Below are 20,578 nucleotides of genomic sequence, written 5' to 3'. Positions count from 1 at the left end.
TTTTGATTTCTCAGAAAATGATTTCTGTATCCCAATTTTCTTCAGTTTACTCACATGGTTATTGTTAATAAGTATGGAAAAAAGTCCCCATAGCAGGGGAAATGATTAGAAAATTAATGAATTGTTTGCACTTATGTTCAAAGCTCAATGTTTTAAGTGAAGTTGGGGTTAACCACAGTAGAGATGATAGAAGAATTTACCTAGTTTGCTTGCGGGTCAATGCAAGACTTGTGGAAATCAAACATGCCAAAAATGCAGATTTTCTTCTGCAGTGATTGTGATCAAGGTACAAACTCCCTTTCACTTTGTGCAAAGAATAATAGATCAACAGAAATGCATTTTGCAAATCCCAACGTCCATGGTCACCCCAGGAGGGCCAGCCTTTGTCTGGCCCACATCTTCATTTTCTTTTATTCTCTTTTCATCATCATTTCTGCAAGTCTCCATTGAAACTTCTGGTCTCAATAGAGAAATGTTCCTAGAGCTGCTTGTGGTGACACATGTCTGTAATTCCAGCACTTAATAGGTGGAACCAAGAGGATAGCCAAGTTTAAACCCAGCCCAGGCTATACGAGAATCTGTATCAAAAATGTAAAAGGGCTGGAGAGATGGCTCGGCAGTGCTTTGCAAGCACTTTCTTGCAAAGCTTAGAGATCCAGGTTCAGTCCCTCAGTATCCATGTAAAGCATGGGTGCACTATCTGGGTGCATGCATCTGGAGTTTGTTTGCAGAGGCTGAGGGCCCTGGTAAACCTGTTCACTTGCTTGCATTCTCATTCTCTCTCTGTGCCTGTCTCTCTCTGCTTGCAAATAAATAAATAAATAAATATTTTAAAAATATAAAAAAAAAAAGTTTTCCTAAATTCAGTTCATATAAACTTTTCAGCCTTGTTTCAAAGTTAATGTGGGATAAGAATTCTTATCTTGGGCTGGAGAGGTGGCTTAGTGGTTAAGAGCTTGCCTGTGAAGCCTAAGGACCTCGGTTCAAGGCTCGGTTCCCCAGGAACCACGTCAGCCAGATGCATAAGGGGGTGCATGCATCTGGAGTTCGTTTGCAGTGGCTGGAAGCCCTGGCACACCCATTCTCTCTCTATCTGCCTCTTTCGCTCCCTCTCTCTCTGTCACTCTCAAATAAATAAGTAAAAATGAACAAAAAATATTAAAAAAATGATTCTTATCTTGTTTCTCTCTTGAACATGTTAGGTTTCTGCAAGAGAGAGGCCATGATAGGATAGAAAATGATACTGCTTTTCCCTAAACATTCTGCAGAATTGGCTACAGAGGCCCGTGCTTAGTACAAATTTTAGAAAACAATGGTGTAATGACGTTGTTTGGTGAATAAATTAAAGCCCTGAGTCATGAGGCCAGAGAGGGAGAGAAAGAGAGAGAGAGAGAGAGAGAACAGAGAAGAATAATTAAAGGGAAAAGAGCTGCTTTTAGTTGACACTGGAAGTGAGGCGGAGCTAGTGTAGCGTGAGTGGGGAGGCTGTGGGTCCCTTCCCGGGGCTACAGCTCAGAGGAGAGGACGTGGCTGATCTTGGCACTCAAGGAGGCCAAGGAAGGAGGCTCCCTGATTTTGAAACCAAGGAGGGGGAGAGCAGAACGTGTGAGGGTGGGGAGAATTTCAGTGGACATGAGGCCACGTGGGCTTTTGGGGGCAGGGCCACCATCAGATCCTGAAGTCTGCAGTAGTTGAGCGTAAGCCGGGATGCGAGAGTTCTGGTGAAGACAGAGGAGATCTCAAGGAATGAGTGTTGAGGTCAAGGGTCAGGGGTGGGGCCAGATTTCTTTAGAGCCATGAGAGTCTGGTGATGGTGATGCAGTCTGGTGCCTTGTATTTGCAGTGGGCCTTTCTTTCTCTGGCCTGCCTATTGTAAGCATTGGATTCAACTACAGCAGTTCAAAGCAAGGGGGCTTGCCTTGAACTAACTGCTGCACATGAATATGGGAGCTGCAGGCCAGGTTGTATAGGGCCAGCAAGCAGTGAAAAACATGGGGAAAATTCAAACTTGTTGTCCTTTTTGGGCATGGTTTCTTCTCTGGCTCTTCTAGAAACATAGTGAAGGGAGAGGTCACAGTAGAGAATCATGATTTTACACTCTGGGCACCCAGTGCTGAACAGGCACCAAATGAGGTGTAGAAGAGTGGAGTGAGGTGTATTTCCCATACAGAGAAAGCATGACACCAACGCTCACTGTGGTTAGAGAATTCACTTCCCTCCGCTGTTCACTGCTGTGAACCAATACCTAGAAGGGTAGGTGGCAGTAGTGGGCGCTCACTAAGTGGAGTGCTCAGTCTCCTGCTGTCTAGACTGGGGCACTAGAGCGGAGGGAAAACCGATCCAGTGGGAATCCTGAGCTATGGATGAGAACTAAACTGTTTGGGCGAGCCAGGGTGTGTGGCCACCTGTTATCAGGACTTACCTGAACGAATTAGCTTGTATTCTTAGAGTGACTCGGAGAGCAGTGAAGGCTCTACCTCTTTTCTATTTTCTTCTCTGTTTTCCTATATTCTTTGTTGACACTGCATCTTGTTATGTAGCTGAGGCAGACCTGTAACTCAAGATGTAGCTCAGATTGTCCTGGAATTTGTGACTTGGAATGCCATGACTATACCTGTGCATTAACATGTCCGGGGCTCTCTCTTTCTCGCATGTTACTTCCACGTGTGCTTGAGCTTATTCAGCAGACGTTGACTGAGTACTTGTCGTCTTCCAGGTGTGATGTTAGGCACCAGGGATCTTTGTAGAGAGAGAAGAGCCACGTTTTGACTCTTGGGGTCTTCTTTGTCTAAAAGGAAGCTAGACTCTTTACAGAAGACATAGTGACAAGTGCTGTAGGGATGGATAAAGTGCTCTGGAGCCCTGAATGGGGAAACCGGAAGTCTGGAGGCCAGGGAAGACTTCCCAGAGGAGGGTCAGGGTAGGGGTCACAGTAGGGGATTAAGACCTTGTTATTGTCAAACCAGGTCAGCTCAACACCATGTTTCTAGAATGCGAGGGATAGAGTTATGATTAAGACAGATGGATACTTGACCCTCCACCTTAGGGCTGCTTGTTATGAGATATACTGAATATAATGCAGGTGCCTCGTTCGTGCAGCAGTTAGCATGTTATTCTCATAATGTCACATAATAAGTCAGGGCTGTGATGGGGGATGACAGTGACATGGGGAACTGGAGGACGAGCTCCTGCCACATATACTGGGTGGTCTGTTTGAGGTATTGACCCTGATTGTATCACCGAATAGTAAAACAGCTTTCTAGACACCACCTGAACCAATAATGGAAGGCTTGGCATGGAACACTTCCAGGGTTCCCTACTTCATTCACTGGCGTGGGTGCCTCTTGTGCTTGTACGGCGTTTCTCTCTGGATCAGTAGGAGGCTTGCAGAGCTGGCTGAGGCGGTAGATACCCTGTGCAGAGTGGGGAGGGCCACAGGTCTCCTGGATCTTCCCAGAAATCTGAGGAGGGAGAGGAAGAAACTTGGTGGAAGAATGGAGAGTGGGAAATGGAGACAGGAAGCCAGACGAGGAGGAGGAAGCCGGGCTTTGCTTAGATAAGGCCCATCTGCCTTACCATCCAGGACTTTTGAATGCGATATGAAAACGCTCCTCATTATTTTACTTGGATGCGTTTGCTATCCTGATGATATTAATTATTCTTAAAGGTCAACAGCGCTCTTTCGAATCCCCTTCTGTTCTATCATATAATCAGTTAATTAATTGGAAACCATTTAACAGCGTTTGCCGAGTGCGTTGTCTAGTGTGAATTTTCTTGTTTTGTTGCTTCTGTGGTGATGGTTCCCTCCATGCTGGACTTAGAAACTAGAGCGTGGACTCCCCCCCCCCCCCTTTCTCTCTCCCGCTCTGCTGTTGATCCCAATTTGTTCACAGTTGTCTTTTGAGGTGTTATCTGATCAGCTTTTCCCTCCCTTTGTGCATCCTGCCAGTGACAGTAAAGCAATGAGTGCCTGCCATGGGACAGTGTGTAGGGTGCTCGTATGTATGATTTCGTGTGCCGTTCATCACCAAATGTGATCGAGATGTTGCATCCAGTTCAAAGAGAAGTAAGGGAGGCCTGTCATGGTGGGTGGGGCTGTCCAAGAATCACAAAGGTAGACAGTGGTCCAGCCAGCACGCAGCCCTCCAAAGAAGACCCTGCTTCTGCATTTGTTTCAGTGCGGCTGCTCGCAAGCATCGGGAGAGGAGACTCTAATAGCTGTGACAGAGTCTTATTTAGAATTCTGAGTTCCAGGCGCTGCTGGTTCATTATAAGAACGCATATTTGATACAAAGCTGGCACCCAGCCACTCTTTTATTGGAGTATGCTCAGGGACTGCAGAGTCTGAGCAGGAAGCAGCTCTTGTGGGCAAGAACGGGGGACCCACCCTGGTGGCGGTGACAGGCGGGGTCATGGAAAGGCAGAAGGTGAGGGACCCAGGGGCACAGTCTTCCTGCTGCTGCTAGCAGGTGGCGGAGACCACCAACTCGTCAGCAAGAATGCTGAGGTGCCACCCCGGCACCCCCCTGCAGCAGCTGTGGGCTTAGGCCTGGTTAAGTCCTTCTTTTCCTTCCATGCTCCCTTTCTGATTTCTCTCTTAGGGCAGCCAGAGCTTCCCTGGCAGTTCCCCTCAGGTTCATAGTCCACCATTATCCTCCAGGATTACCAGGCATGAAATTCATGGAGGCTTCCCCCACCCCCCCACCCCTCCTGGCTGAAGCTCCCAGAGGCTGTCCTAAAGTCCTGCTGGTGATAAACCTCAACCTTGAACCCAAAACTATCCCTCTGTGTAAACTGCTTATGTGTGCGCGCGTGTGTGTATCTCTCTCTCTCTCTCTCTCTGTATGTGTGTGTGTGTGTGTGTGTGTGCGCGCGCACGTGCACTCGTGCACTTCTGGGAAGCGAGCAGATCCTTTCTGCAAACCCAGAGGTATGCTTTGGGCAGCAAGGACTTTACTTGCTTATTTTGTTAACTTCAAGTGCAATGACAGCCCTTCCCCAGACTGCCTACTGGCATCGTCACCCAGTTGGACATTGTCCATCAGCTTTCGGAAAGGGATGGCTGAATTTCCTTTCTAGTTCTCAGTAATGGTGTTTAGTCCCAGGAGCCCATGGAAGGAAGGCCTCTGCTCCTGGGAAGTGTCGCTGTATATCCAAATGCATAGCTCATTCACATTCCCCGTTACCACATACCATGCGTTTGTCAGTCCCTGCCCCCAGCTTTTCAGGACACAGGGATTTGCTTGGAGACAAAATCAGCTCATCCAGAAAACAAAATTTCATTAGATCAGTGTCTCTCTAAGCGTGGCTCCTAAAGCAGGGACATCAATATTAGCCGGGGAACTGCTCATAAATGCAAATTTTCTTTGATCTACTGAATCAGAGACTCCATGAGGTGGATGGAGGCAGGTGGGTCTTTTTCAGGTAGTTCTGTGGTGAGAGAAGTCCCCCCTGCCTAGACTGCTTTCTCCAAAAACCCGCACTTGGCCACTGTCCCCTTGGATACAGTGTTGGCTGATCAGATTTCCTTGTGAAGAGATCTACAAGCAGCCTTTTGCACACAGTTTCATTGTTTTAAGACAACCACAGTTTCTTCTTTAAAGCCTATGGGCAGATGAGCGAAAGTAGACAGGAAGGTGCCCAGCCTTGCTAAAAGGCAGTTAGGAAGAATATATGCTTGTTCCGTGCGCTTCTGCCTGGGCCTGTCCTCACCGGTTCCAGTGCAGCAAATTCCCAACCCAGCCCAGCCCCAGGCATGGCCCGCAGGGCCTCGGACCCCTTCCTCCCTACAAAGCCAGGCTTCTTGATTTTCCCCACAGACATCTTCATTTTGTTCTTGTCAGGACAGCTCTTGAGTAAAAGAACATCAGGGAGGCGCTCAGGGCAGAGGCTGGGTCAGCTGGGCCTGGCATCCTCATCTGCATCCCGTGGGTGGCCTGGCCTCTGTGACCGCCCCCACCCCCAGTCACTCCAGAAGTGCTTCCTGGCAATTAGCTTTTGGTTACTTTGTCTGAAAAGAAACTCCCAAGGAGCAAAACCCCTCAGAATAGCCTTGATCACACTCAAAATCTGGAGCGAGGCTGGTGGTGAGAAGACAGACACAGAGCTCACTGGAGGGCCTTGCTCTGGGGTGAGCACCCAAAGCAGGGTGAGGGGCCTTCAGGACCAGCCCGAGGCCTGAGGACTGGGGGCGGCCTGTGGCAGGAGGGCACCCTCCAGCACCCCCTGCAGGGGAGCCGGGCTATCTGTTGCTTCATTTAAACGGTTTCCATATTACTTTCTGAAGGCATGTCTTAATTGAATTAACTGTTGTAGAAATGCAGACAGCCACTCACTGCCTGGCTCCTGGTTTTTGTTTGTTGTGTCTTAATCTGGCGACTAGAGATGAGCCCTTAATGAACAGGGGAACTCTGAGGAGGAAGAAGTGAAGGATGTGATTTTGCAAGCCTAGTTCCAGCTGCTTTCCTTACCTTATTTCTTACATTCTGTTCACTTCTCACAACTCAGAGGATAGGTTTATTATGATCCTCAGTTTACAGATGAGCAAACTGAGGCGCACAGAGTTCATACAAGTTACATAGGGTCTCAAGGAACGGGAGCCACGGAGACAGGGCTGTTATGAAGCTCCATGTGCCATGTGGTGCCAAAGACTGACTCTGCCTCGCCTACATAGGGCTGGCTGAGAGCCAGGGACTTCTCAACTGCTCTGGGGTATCAGGAGACAAGCATGGTTTTATTTTTGGTTCTTGTTATTGCCTGCTGGTTTCTCTTGGGAAGGTTTTTGAACCCCCAGGACTCCATGTCCTGGCCCCGACACTTCAGCTTGCCCAGGCACATGGGGAAGCTGTCCCCTCAAGCTGGGTCTTGGGGTACTGAGTGTGCCCTTCTTACCTTGAGAGGGGTAGACTGTGGTGATGTCAGGAAATCATTTCTGCCTCAAGGGAAAAGGGCAGGGCTGTCAGCACTGGACCCTGGCTGGTGGACTGAGCCCTGCTGCTACTCGATAACTCCTCAGTGCTCTGGCCAGAAGGCTGGAAGTCAGACAGGTGTGTCAGACATCTTGGAGCTGATGGCTCTGATTAGAGGGGACCCTTTTGGGTGTCAGAGGCAGAGATGGGCCGTGGAGGCAGAGCTGCTCTGTCATTCTCGGAACAGCTCCTCATCTGTTTTTTTGGTGGATCTAGATGAGGTAGCTGGGAGCAGAGGCCGGGGTTTGTGAGTGTGTGTGTGAATGTGCAAGTCTGTGTGAATGTAAGTTTGAGTGTGCAGTGTATGCATGTTTGTGTACATGCGCTATCTGAATATGTAGTATGCTTATGTGTGGTACTGTGTGTGTGTGTGTGTGTGTGTGTGTGTGCAGCTCCTCATGGCATACTCTGGCACAGTCTGACCTGCTGTATGAGCTCCCAGCAGTGGGGGTTGAGGTTAGTTTTACATAAAAACAGGTCACAGGCCTTGGCAAGGGAGGAAGGTGAGAGGGGGCAGGAGCCACACCTGCTGGCCCTGCGATTGACCTTGCTCCTTGGCCTTCTCTCTGTTACATCCCAACAGACCCTCTTTATTCTTGCACACCATGGTTGCCAAGTATAAAGAAACATTTCCTTTCCTCTATTGTCCTTGGAAAGTCAAGGTGGTTTTAGATCTTTCGGACGACTGAGGTTATTTATTGAGCACTTCCTGGGGTCTGGAATGATATAGGGTATGAATGAAAGAGAAGTGGTTCTTTGTATGCAAGGATAGCAGTCTAATGTGGGTGGGTGGGAGGCATCTCATACACAGCTGATGTTCAGAGCCAGCAGTCTGACATGTGGGCTGTGGACAATGCAATATCCAGTAGGAGAAAGAAGAGGGAGAGAAAAATGTCAGAGTAGGAGGTGTGAGCCATCCTGGGACAGGAATGCCGACACTGGCCTGCAGCATGGGGAGTGAGGAAGTGAAGGGTGCAGAAAACGTCGGGTGTAGGGATGTGCTGGGGAAGGGCCGGATTGCTGTCAGGTGCCGGTAGGAGGGATATGCCATTCTACTCATGGTGGGTTACAGGTTAGGGTGGGGTGGGGATAGTGGAAGGGAGGGAGATGGGCCATGAGAGGGAACAGGAGGTTGGGGTCATCTCATGGAAGGACTTGAACTGAAAGGTAGACTTTGGACTTGATTAGGTGTGCCAAGCATTCTGGAAGAGTCCAACTCTCTGTGCCCAAGTCTGATCTCCCATGAAGTCTTATCTCCTGTATTTCCAGCCATGGTCCTACCTCACTGTACTAATCCTGTGACAGATCCTGGTTCCTCTTCTCCTTCCTGTTCTGAGCTTCTCCAATCTGGGCGGGGAGGACATCGAAGGTACTCAATGATCTTGCACTGGACAACTGGAGTGTTTTCCTTTTTATCGGACTAGCTCCATGGTAACTGGATTTGGTAGCAGACTGGTATCCTGACTTTGCTTAGGAGAGCTTATAGTTACATTTTCCCTAGTTCTTGACTACTCCTCTGCACTGAAAAACTCCACAAACACCTGGGTTTTGCAGATAGATCAGAGTTCTGCTTTTCATGGGTGCATTGGATACCCAGGGCTACTGACTGCTTGGATGGTGGCCAGTCCAAATGGAGTGTAAAAACGTGAATTTCAAAGACTTAATAGAGCATCAGTAACAACCAAAGAATGTGAAATATCTTGGTGATACTTTAATATTAATTGTATGTGGAATTTTTGATATTTTCAATAACTGAGTAAAGTATATCATTACAATTAATTTCATTACTTTTCACTTTGTAAGATTAGATTAATAAAAAATTTCAAATGACATATGTTGCTTTATTCTGTTTCAATTGAGAGGCATTAGTCTAAGTATAGTGGTATATGTTTATAATCCTAGAATTTGGGAGCCTGGGGCAGGAGGACTGAGGGTTCAAGGCCACTCTGGTCTACATAGTGAGTTCTAGGCAAGCCTGGGCTACAGAGTGAGACCCTGTCTTAATAAATGGAGAAAGAGAGAGAAATAAAGAGAAAGGCTGGGGCAGGGGAAAAAAGGAGAGAGGGACAGAGGGAGAAAAGAAAAATTTCTGTTCCAGACTAGAAGTTGCTATTTTTCTTTTTCTGTTATGGGCCAAATAGTGACTATTTGGGGCTTTATGGGTTATTTGGCCTTTGTGATAACTACTCAGTTCTGATGTGCTAATATGAAAGCAGACTATTTCAGTTTCATATTGCTGCTATAAAATTATGAAACCTCATCAGCCAACTTTTCATTTCTAGGAAAAATACTTGATCAAAATAATTTTCAGGTGGGCAGGGGTCATTACAGTGCCAGGTTATAGTCCATCCTATGCTTGGTGGTGGGACAACAATGCAGCTGGCTCACGTTCAGCCCATACTCAAGAAGCAGAGAGCAGTGAATGCTGGTGCTCAGCCACCTTTTTCCTTTTTATACAGTCCAGAACCCTAGCCCATGAAAAGATGCCACTTACATTTAAAGTGGGCCTTCTCACCTCAATTGAACTATTCAGGGTAACCCCTCATACCTATGCCCAAGGCTAACTAATCTAGATGATTACCTTAGGTGATTTTAGGTCCTGTCAAGTTGACAAACATTACGCACACACTTTGTGCTTTATGACAATGTAATATATTGCCTTACACTTCTGTGGTAGAAATCTGCAATGGGTCTTGGAGACCATTGGGTTAAAATTCAGGAGGGCTGTGTTCCTTTCTGCACACTTGAGGAGACTCTTTTCTGGATGCTTCCAGCCTTTAGGGGCTGTGCACATTCCTTGGCTTACAGCCCCTCCTACATCTTCAGAGGCAACGTTGCTTCTCTCTGTGCCTTGTTTACCAAGACACCCAACTCTCTGACTTTCTCTCTGCTTTCTGCTTCCAATTTTAAGGGCCTTTGGGTTACATGGGGACTACAATGTAAGTCAGGGTAATTTCGCCTTGTTCATGATTCATACCCTTCATCTTCTTTGCAAAATCCCCTTGGAAATGCACAATGTCACCGATTTTGGATGTATCTTTGGAGGGCCATAATTCTGCCTAGAATATGGCCCCAGACAAGATGAGAAGGGATGGATGTGTTCCAATAAAACTTCCAAAGTAGACTGCCAGCCTGCAGGCTAGAGCTTACTGGCTTCTGGCCTATGACATCCTTCTCTCAGTGTATTATTCAGGTTGATGTTTTGGAAGATACCCCATAGAGAAGGTCCTGTGGTCCACTAAGTTTGAGAGCTCTGAGAGAGCCAGTAAGCCAGATCTTTCTCTTAGCTAAAGCTCTGAGAAGTTCTGCAGTCTGTAGTCCTGTTTGGTTTCTACACTGTAACATTTTTCAAATATGATATATATATATTTTTACCTTATAATACACATTGTATACTTTGGATTCCCAGGAACCCACCCTGGGAAACCTTGGCCTAATCTAGCCCAGGGCCTTTAGAGAAAGCTGCCACCAGTCTCCTGATCTGAGGTCAAGACACCAGTCACATCACTTGAGATTTGATTAGAGAAAGCATTTTGGCTTCATTAAAGTTCATTAAATGAGCCATCCAGTGTAATTTAGCTGAATAAAAATGGCTCAAATGGCTTTAACCCCCACCCCCTTTTACAGCAATTTAATTGAGGGAAAAGCAAATATATCAATGATGTAGAAAAATATTTCTTGGCCTCAAGAGGATGGTTGAGCATCAGCACCTGATTACTTGTCATATACACTGGATTCTGGGGTGGGGGGTGGGGGCCTTGTGGGGCCTTCTCGGCACAGGCTTTAGGCCCTGGTAAAGAAACTATGCTCCCTCCTCTCTTCCTTCCTTGTTTCCTTCTTTAGGAAGGAAGTCCAGTTGCTAGCTCCTGCCAGGATGAGTTGCTATTACCTCTGGTGTGGGGCTGGTAGTGTGACGGAAGTCACAGGGTTAAGACTTTGAAGTGTGAGCTGTGAGTGCACTTGAAGGAGTAGACATTGAACTATCAGTCCCATTTTTCTCCCGCAGGATTTGGTCCTGCAGCAGGGGATTCGAATTATTTCACCTTTCCTCCATTTTTCCTAATAATTTCAGAAAAGTCTCACTGTTGTATGTCAAGGGAGTGGAATGCTGTGGTCATGAAAGTCAGCCTCCCCCGGATTATGATCCTCACCCCCAAGGTGTTAGTATAAAGAGGAGAGTCTTCAACATATGATTGGGTCTTGAGGGTAGAGCCCTTAGGCATGAGATTAGTGTCCTAATAAATGAGACCTGAGAGACACCATTCACCCCTTCTGTCATGGGAGGTTATAGTGAGGAGCAGTTGTCTATGATGAGGCAGCCAGCACATACCACTAATCTGCTAGCCCCTGGGTCTTGAATGTCCCAAGACTATACAGAACTATGACAAATGAATATCCATTGTTTATAAGGTACCTCGTCTATGGTATTTTATTATAGCAGCCCAGATGGATTAAGACAAAGACCAAGGAGCTCTCTTTCATATGCTAACAAAGTAAGCAGAGGGCAGATAGCTGAGGAAGAGTTAGATCTGAAGGAAGGGAAAATGCACCATTCCAAATGCTGCCCTTGTGCAGTAAAGAAATAAGCTTTGCATCACGATGATTTCAGTCTGTGAGACATAGCCCTGGGAGCTGTGGGACTCCAAGGGCTTCTGGGGAGCTGTTCTGGGTGCCCAGAACACATGATGCATGGAAGGAGTGCCCTTCAGATGCTGTGGAAGGAATCCTCCAGGAAAATCCAGCGGTGGTGGCATTCATCTTTGTGATGTGAGCTGAGCATCTTTCTGGTTTTGCTTTCTCAAAATTTCAATTATCTTTTGAAGGAGACATACCCAGGGGATGGACAAGTGGACAGATAGTAGATTGGATCTCAGCAGCAGGGACTTGACTGGGAAGCTGGTTCCATATGGTGACCATGCATAGACAGAGTGAGGAGTGACAGAAAACCATGGCTTGGAGTCCTTTGGGGACCATGGTAAGGCAGTTTAGTTGGTTGTTAGGGCCATAGGGGCATACGGATGGCTGTGTGTTAGTTTTCTAAAGCTACTATGGCACAATGCCACAGACCCAGAGGCTCCAACAATAGGCATTTATTTCCTCACAGTTCTGGAAGCTCAAAGTCCAAGATTGAAGGTGTCATCAGGCTTGGTTTCTTTTGAGGCCTCTTTCCTCAGCTTGTGGGTGTCCATGTTCTTCCTGTGTCTCTATGCGGTTGTCTCTTTGTCTGTGTCTACACTCACTGCCTCTTCTTATAAGGACACCAGTCATTTTGGATTAGTGTTCATTCTAATGACCTCATTTAACCTTAATTAGTTTCTTTTTTTAAAAAATTTGTAGTGAACGCAAGCAAGTGAGCAAGAGAGAGAGGGAGAGAATTGGCATACTAGGGCCTCAGCCAATGCAGTCAAACTCGAGATGCTTGCACCACCTAGTGGGAATGTGCAACCTTGCACTCGCCTCACCTTTGTGCATCTGGCTAACATGGGATCTGGAGAGTAGAACATGGGTCCTTAGGCTTTGCAGGCAAGCACCTTAAGTGATAACTCATCTCTCCAGCCCTTAATTTCCTCTTTATAGGCCTTATCTGTTTTGTTAATATTTTATATTTATTTATTTATTTGAGAGAAAGAGATATATATATAGAAAGACAATAGACACACCAGGACCTCTAGCCACTGTAAATGAACTCCAGACACATGCTCTGTCTTGTGCATCTGGCTTTACATGGGTCCTGGGAAAGCAAGCCTGGGTCCTTTGGCTTTGCAGACAAGTGCCTTAACTGCTCAGCCCTCTGTCCAGCCCTATAGGCCCTGTTCTAAGTGAAGAAACACTCTTAGGACTATTGAATATAAGTTTTGGGGAAAGGCACCATTCAGTCCAACAGAAATCCAAACCCACTAAGAGGGGCTGAGGATATGGAGATGCAAAGATGGAGGGAGAATCCAAGAGCTAGAGTGCGAGTCAGCTGACTGGGTTCTGTGGTTCTGGTGTGATGAGCTGGCCTGCTTGGCAGAATGGGGGCATGGTTGGGTGTGTCAGTTACTTTCTCATTGCTGTGGCCAAATACCTGACCAGAAGCAACTTACAGAAGGAAGGGTTGATTTTGGTTTCCCCTTCAAGGATATAGTCCCTTATGGCAGGAAAGGTGTGGACAGCAGAAGCATCTGGTCATGGTGCATCTACAGTAAGGAAGTCAAGAGTGCTGAATGCTGGTGCTCAGCTGCCTTAATCCTTTTTATACAGTTCAGGAACCCGCCCTCAGTTAAGATCTCAATTAACCTAATCAAGATAATTCATCACAGGCCTGCCTGGAGGCATGTTTTCTAGATGACTTTACATCTTGTCAAGTTGACAATATAAACCACCCCACTGGGGAGTCTGGCTTAATACCCTTGGTGCTAGGAACTGTCCCCAAACATCCCTGAATCACTGGCTTCTTACAACATTCCTTCCTGCACAGTCTACCTCTGCCAGCGGAAGGGGAGCTGCTTCCAGAGCTCAGCCCCACTCTCAATACAGGAAGTCCATGAGCCCTCACTCTTCAAGATCATTGTCAATGAATACTATAGGCTTCTCCATTCTCAGTGCCCAAAAGATGTTGTATGTCTAGGACCACAGAAGAATTCTAATTGGTCTCATTTGGCAATAGGCTCTATCTTTTTATCTTGCTGACACTGTTGTAGTCATGGGGTAACAGGGATTCTTGTTGTTTTTTTTTTTTTAAATTTATGTTATATAAAATAAAACAGGTTATCCCCTCAGCTCAGCTCCCATTACCCTGATTTCTATGAGAGAGGGTGGCATCTTCCCCAGTCATGGGTCTCCACTTCTGATGAAGTTGGGTGCTTCTCTTAGGAAGTTTCCTGGATGGCTTTCTCTGGTACCTTTGCCAGTCAGAGTGGGAGGTTGCCTTTGAGGTTCCTACTGCCCTGAACAGTTAATTCAGGCTGGGATGTCTCAGCTGTCTGTCCTCAGGGCCCAGAGGCTGCCCATATGTGAGACTGTCTTCGTGTTCCCAGAGTGCCCAGTAGCCACATCATCATTGTTTATTACCTTTGGGCCCCAGAGTCTGCCTGGGAGAGAGCCAGTTGTGCAAGACAAAATTAATGGCTTTGTTTGGGAGTCTCAGATGAGAGATAGAGGGGGCAATGTCATGGGGCTTGCTTTTGGGAAAATGTTTGATGCATCGTCTCATAAAATTTTGCTCACCAAATTAATTCAGTGGTCAGGTGGCTTGGACACTGGCCACTGACCCAAGCAAAAGTCAGAGGCGGGTGATAATGGATCTGTTAGGGAGGAGTCACCAGAAGGAGGCTGCCGTGGGGCTCAGAGGCAGAATGACTCTTAATTAAACTCCTGTCTAATGAGTAGCATAACCAGCTCATCAATAACTGATGACAGATGAGTACAGGTGAGGCGCCAGCTAGAAGGAAAATTGGGCCAGTGTGTTCTGAGGCCCGTTGAAGCCCTATACCTCAGTTTCCCATTTATTCTGCACCATGAGAGTGCATAAATGCCCAAGAGGGCAAGGTGTCCAGTGGTGCGCTCTGCTTGTTTGTGAGGTATACTTATGCCTGACTTCTTGTCTTTGCTATGTGTGTTTGTTTGTGGGGCTCAGCATTTCTATTGTGTGTCGCTGGCGGGGCACCAGGTGCAGCTGTGCAGGCCACACATACTACACTCCCCACTGGACCTGTGAATTAATATCTTGGGGGACATTGGACTGGAGTGTGTGTGTGTGTGTGTGTGTGTGTACAGATTGTGAGTGCCTCTTTGGTCACCCCATTTGGATAAAGTGCTAGAGGAATCTGCAGGTCTCCTTCAGGAGGGGCCTGGTGGGTGGCCTGGTGGGTGGAGAAAGGGTGGGTAGGAGATGAATCTTCACACCTGTGGAAGAATAAAAGCCCACTTCCTCTTTACTAAGTGTCCTGGGCTCCCACCCTCTTCTCCCTTGTAATAAGGAGGAGATAATGCTATTCTTCATTCTTTATTTGCTCAGAGTGCCTGTGATTTTCTTTCTTTCAGAATCCAATTTTCTCTTGACATTTCTGCCTGATGTAGCAAAGCATGACCTTTGTGAGAGGATGTGGCCAGTAGTCTGCGCTCAGCCGGGGGCACCCTAGAACTCCTGACAGAGACTCCCTGCCTGCTTCTCTCTCGGAGAGGAGCCAAGCTGCCCAGTGCGCCTGGGTGATGCCTGCCTCCTGCAGTTGCCTCTTGTCTTAGCAGAGGCATGCTCCCCTACCAGGAGCATGCTCCCCGAGGCTCAGTGAGCTCAGCGCCCGTGTGGGCTGCTGCTGCTCAGCTCCTGAATCGTGGATGGTGTTCAAGGGAACACTGGAGTAGACTAAAAGGAGGAGGTGTGAGGTCTTCCCGAAGTTCTGTTGGGATTCCCTTGTGGATTTGGAAGTTTGGGCCTTCTTCAACTATTATTCCAAGGCTGCTGCTATGTGTAGACATAAACAGGAAGAATGGAAAGAGAATAAAGGCTTCTACTTGGATGGTTCAAGCTCTCAGATTTATTGAAACAGCACACAGAGGCTAGTACTGCCACCCGTGTCCTTGACCCAAGCTTGTTGGTTAGGCAGGGACAGCTACTTGGTAGGGACATGAGAGGGACCCACTGCTGCCCCCCACAGACAAGGCGAGGTTGCTGCAGGAGCTTGCCCCACATGGCGACCTTACATCATCCTGTCAAGAGTTCTTCTGTCAACCCCATTCCCTGTCATCCTTGGGCAATGGTAGAGGTTTGTAGCAATAGGACATAGGTCTTCAAGGGTTCTGTGAAGCAGAGCAGATCATGGTGGGTGGCTCAGGTTTAAAGGCTCTCGGTGAGCATGTGATGTCACACCAGAGATCTTATCCTTGTAAAGAGTAGGTGTGTGACCATATGGTGTCATGGGGTCATCTTGGAGAGCTTGGTATAGGCAGTCTCAAGGATTCTGAACAGAATTCTGGACACAAAGAAGATAGGAGATATGGGATCCCCCCACCTGTGGTTCCCTTCCGCTTCCCACCAGTTTCTTTTACCCTTAGAGTTGGCCTGCCTCTCTGATCCCATCCTGAGCTGTCTGGCCAGTGTAAGACCCAGCAACCTTTCTACAAGGAGACAAGGAGGTACTTGGTTCCTTAGTTTTCTTTATAATGGAATAACTGTTCTTGTTATGAACTTAGTAATTCTCAACCCCATTTGAGCTCCAGACCCATTTATCCAGCAGGTTATCTGGCTTCTCTCTCTGGAGACCTAACAGGCATCTCAAACTGAATATTCACAAGGGGGGTATCTTTTTTAATACACTAATTTTTATTAGTCCATAGTACTTGTATAAAACAGCATTCACCATGGCATTTTCATGCATGCACACGACACTTTGATCTTATTGACCTCTCTTTTATTCTCCTTTACCCTTCCTCCTTATGCAAGGGGAAAGATCTTGGTCCCATTGCCGGAATGTGCTATTTTGGCAGGCTTCCTCATCTCACTAGATGCCTCACTAGTCATTCGGTTTCTTAGTTACTTTCCTCATTGTTGTGGCAGAACACCTGACATAAACAATTTAAGGGATCATGGTTTCAGAGGGTTCAGTTCATGGTCACTTGGTTTCATGTGCATAAGCAAAACATTATGGCAGCTGGAGTATGTATGTAGGAGGCAGTTCTCATGTTTTTTTCTTGGAAAGAAAGCAAACAGTGCCATAGGAAGAGACCGGGGATAATGTACCCCTAAAGGAGCCATCCCTTGTGGTCTACTTTCTCCAACTAGCCCTTACTTCCCAAAATGTCCACAACCTCCCAACATTGCATCAGCAGCTGGGAAACAAGCATTCAAACCACAACCCTGTGGAGGACAGCTTGTATTCAAACCATAACACCTAGTCAGTCAGTTCTCTCTCCCTCCTCCCAAAAGTCCAATCCAGAACCAGGCCTTGATAGCTCTACATCCAACATTTATCTTGAATCACTCTTTCCTCCTTTCTCTTAATTGGAATAAAGTTGAGACAGTTGAGGGCTCTTCACTGGATGGCTAGCTTCCAGTCTTGGTCTCCTATTTAAAAGTATGGTAATTAGTTTATACCACGTCCACACAGAAAACTATCCAGTGCATTCCCAGTCTTTGCAGTGAAAGCAGTCTCCTCTGAAGTTTTGTGAATATGTTGTGAATCTCTTTCCCATTTAGCCTCAGGCAAGTGTCCCAGCAACCTTTCTCCATGGGCTTTTTTTTTCCTGATTCCAAAATCATTTTCCTTCTTACCACAGTCCCCTGTTACCTTCTCAGGAGGTTCTCTCCAAAATAGCCCTCTCCCACATCAGTTGCTTATGTCACTTTGATATTATACTCTGCCTTCTTCTTACTCATTTGTCACTTGAATAGAAGGTTCCAGAGGGACCTTAGGTTCTCTGTCAATGCTCTACTATGCATTCCTTAGTGTACCTACGTTTGACTCTAAATAAATATTAGTTGATCTAAATATAGGTGTGGATAGCACATGTGTGTGTATAAACAAGAGTCAGTGTTTGCATTGTTACCTACACGTTTACTATACACATGCTCACATGTGGCTGGATATTTACTTAAGTGGAATCAGCACCAGCATGCGTTCCCATCAGCAGATGAGTACATTGTTCCTGGGGTGCCACTTCAATTCTAGCAGTGTGTAACTACTGCCTTTAAGGGCTGTTATCTCATCAAAAGTTGTTTGCTGAGCCTGGCAAAGTAATAACTGTGGGTGTGCTTCTTTTATTCAGAAGACTAATGGCTGTTCCCTTCCCTGTTCACCCTAATGAGAATGATTAAATAGCTATTAAGAGGAGAAGAGACATGTGAACAAAAGGCTGATGTCTTGATCTCTCGGGTGGGCATGTGTTCTAGGAGAGGCATGAGTGAGGAAGAATCCCAGCCTGTGTGGATGTCAAGGATGCTGTGGGCTTCAATTTCCTCAGAGGTGTTGTCTAGAGAAGGTGCCTTCAAACAGGCTTCCTGAAGTTTTAAGGGGAGAGGGTGTGGGGAAATAACCAGGACTGTATAGTTCCTTGGATTTGTGAAACTTTGCCCTTTAAAAAAAAGCTTCAGCATCCCTCCCCAAACCTACGCTGCAGACTCAACTGTTAGTAGACATATCATTACCAGACTAGGACAAAGAAACACAAAAGCTGGGCATGGTGGCACATGTCTTTAATCCCAGCACTCAGGAGGTAGAGGTAGGAGGATTACCATGAGTTCAAAGCCATCCTGAGATTACATAGTGAATTCCAGGTCAGCTTGAGCTAGAGTGAGACCCTACCTCAAACAAACAAACAAACAACAACAACAACAACAACAAAAGAAAGAAAGAAGGAAGGAAGGAAGGAAGGAAGGAAGGAAAGGAAGGAAGGAAGGAAGGAAGGAAGGAAGGAAGGAAGGAAGGAAGGAAGGAAGGAAGGAAGGAAGGAGCAGAGAACCTGACTTCACATGACTAAGTTCCCTCTCATGAAGTTAATCCTGCTGGATCTGTCTTTGAATTTCCTCTTTATTTGTCAATCTTGCAGAAACCTGTCGAGTAACCGGCTCACCACACTCTCATGGCAGCTCTTCCAGACGCTGAGTCTTCGGGAATTGTAAGTTTGGAACTGAAGACTTTGTCCAGGTGGTGGAGTTCTGGTAATGGTTGGGGGGGGGGGGGAGAAGTGTCAAGCACTGGGGCTTACCTGGTGTCTGGGCTGTGTGGGTTGGTGACATCAAGTATACCATATTCAGTGACCGTGACCCACCCCACTGCTCAATTGCTGATGCCTTTTCTAAGCACAGTCTAGTTCAAAAGATAGACTATCATTTATTGTAGGGTAGGCTTAGGACTTAGTTTTTGTGCTCTACAGAAAATTGGTAGTAATAGATTTAATATCTATAATAATAATTAACATTAACCAACTTATAATCAATAACTTTTGTGATACATTTATAGATTAGCAGAAATTCTTCCACTAACATGGCCTTAGATATATCATATTAAGAGTCATGGGAAGTAGGTACAATTCTCTGCTTTTTGTGGATGAGGACTCTGCTTTCTAGAAAGGCAGTCAAGAGTCAGTCATGGTTGTATTATTAGGGACTGGTGGAGATGAGACTAGAGCACAGGCCTTCCAGCTTCTGCTTGAGTAACCTTTTCACTACTCATGATAGGTCCCCTATCAGACTATTTGGATTGATGTCGAGACTATTTATTTATATGTGTGTGGACTGCTTAGTCCTGCTTCATTCCAAGGTTGATCAATGCACTCCTACCCCAGCTGGCCATTTTGTGCCAACAAATATTGTCTGGATGAGTAAAAAATTTGTGACCATTGGTGGAATAAATAACTCTTGTTGATGTGTGAGTCATCAGGGTCATCTCTGCACACGAAGGGTAGCATATTATATGAAGAGAGTAAATCAAGGAATAAATTGAAGAGGAATTGAAACATGGATACACTTAGGGAGTCTGGATTTCAGAGACGCCACTCACGTGTTCCCTCTTACTTGGTGACTCAGATCCAAATTCGCTGAGCACGGATCTCATAACAACATTTACCAAGAAGCAATGACCTTGGATTTCTGCTTAGCCATGGGCCTTTCATCTTGCTGTCTCTCTCCCTGTCCATACTTGTGTTCACAGATATGTTACCACCTCTTCTTTTCAGACCAGCTGGTAGAAATAGGAATATTTACCTAATGAAACCTCATGCATGACAACTTTGTATGTTGACCTTGTCCTTATGGGCCTAAGGACTTTATATGATGCTTTAAAGGCAATTCTAGGAGTAGGTGTATAGAGGTTCTCTCCTTAAAAGTTTTGGGAGCTAGGAATGGTGGCATGTGCCTGTCTGTAGTCTCCGTACTTGGGAGGTGAAGTCAGAAGAAGCAAAAATTAGAGGTCATCCTAAACTACGTAGTAAGTCTCTTGCCAGTTTTATTTTTGTGTATTGTTGTAGGTTGCTTTCTGTTCTTAGAGTCGTGGCCCTCTCAATCAGGCTACTGCTCTGGTATGGGCACAGTAGGCATAGTGATCAGAGGTCTTAGTCCCATATGACTAAGATCTATATGGACACCAATAAAAACTCCTGCCAGAGCTGGAAAAAGGTAAATATATGTTTATTTATAAAACATCCTCCTGTATAGACTATGTCATACACATCTAATGTCAAACTGTTGTACAGGGTGTGTTCTTTTTATTCTCATCTTTAGCTAGATGTCACTTAGTGGAGGAATGTAGAAAAGATCTTAGAGCAACCTAACATGGCTACTGTAATTATTACTAACACTGATTTGTGAGCTCTTCCTCTGTAACAGGCGCCATGCCAAGTAATATATAAAGTGATATGTGTTATCCAACTTAATCTTTAAGATAGTTTCCTAAAGTAGGAATTACCACCACTTCATGTTCAAAGACACTGAGGTGCTTGGCAAGGGTAGACTTGTTGAAGACCTCTCCTTAAGTAAATAGTAATGGGAAAACTCAAAGGCTGGACCACTGTGCTTGACTGTTTCCAACATTTTAAAAAATCTGTTTCCCGTACATGGATGTATTTTACAGTAACTTTCCAAAAGTATGTGGCTGTGGGTCTTTCCTAGGTTACTGTGGCAGTCAGTTCCTCAT

At 46.1% G+C, this 20,578-nt stretch overlaps 1 protein-coding gene across 1 annotated transcript in view; it reads left to right on the top strand.

Moving 5' to 3' along the window:
- Ntrk3 (neurotrophic receptor tyrosine kinase 3) overlaps positions 1 to 20,578 on the top strand; it is a 308,971-nt gene that overhangs the window by 5,207 nt on the left and 283,186 nt on the right. The window contains exon 2 of the mRNA XM_045146103.1: positions 18,495 to 18,563. Coding sequence (XP_045002038.1) covers positions 18,495 to 18,563 — 69 coding nt within the window. The remainder of the gene's footprint in view (positions 1 to 18,494; positions 18,564 to 20,578) is intronic.

Source organism: Jaculus jaculus, chromosome 3 (genome assembly GCF_020740685.1).
Source record: "Jaculus jaculus isolate mJacJac1 chromosome 3, mJacJac1.mat.Y.cur, whole genome shotgun sequence".
In the NCBI taxonomy this organism is placed as follows: Eukaryota; Metazoa; Chordata; class Mammalia; order Rodentia; family Dipodidae; genus Jaculus; species Jaculus jaculus.
Note: the sequence above shows the minus strand (reverse complement) of the source record. Positions and strands in the feature narration are given on the sequence as shown.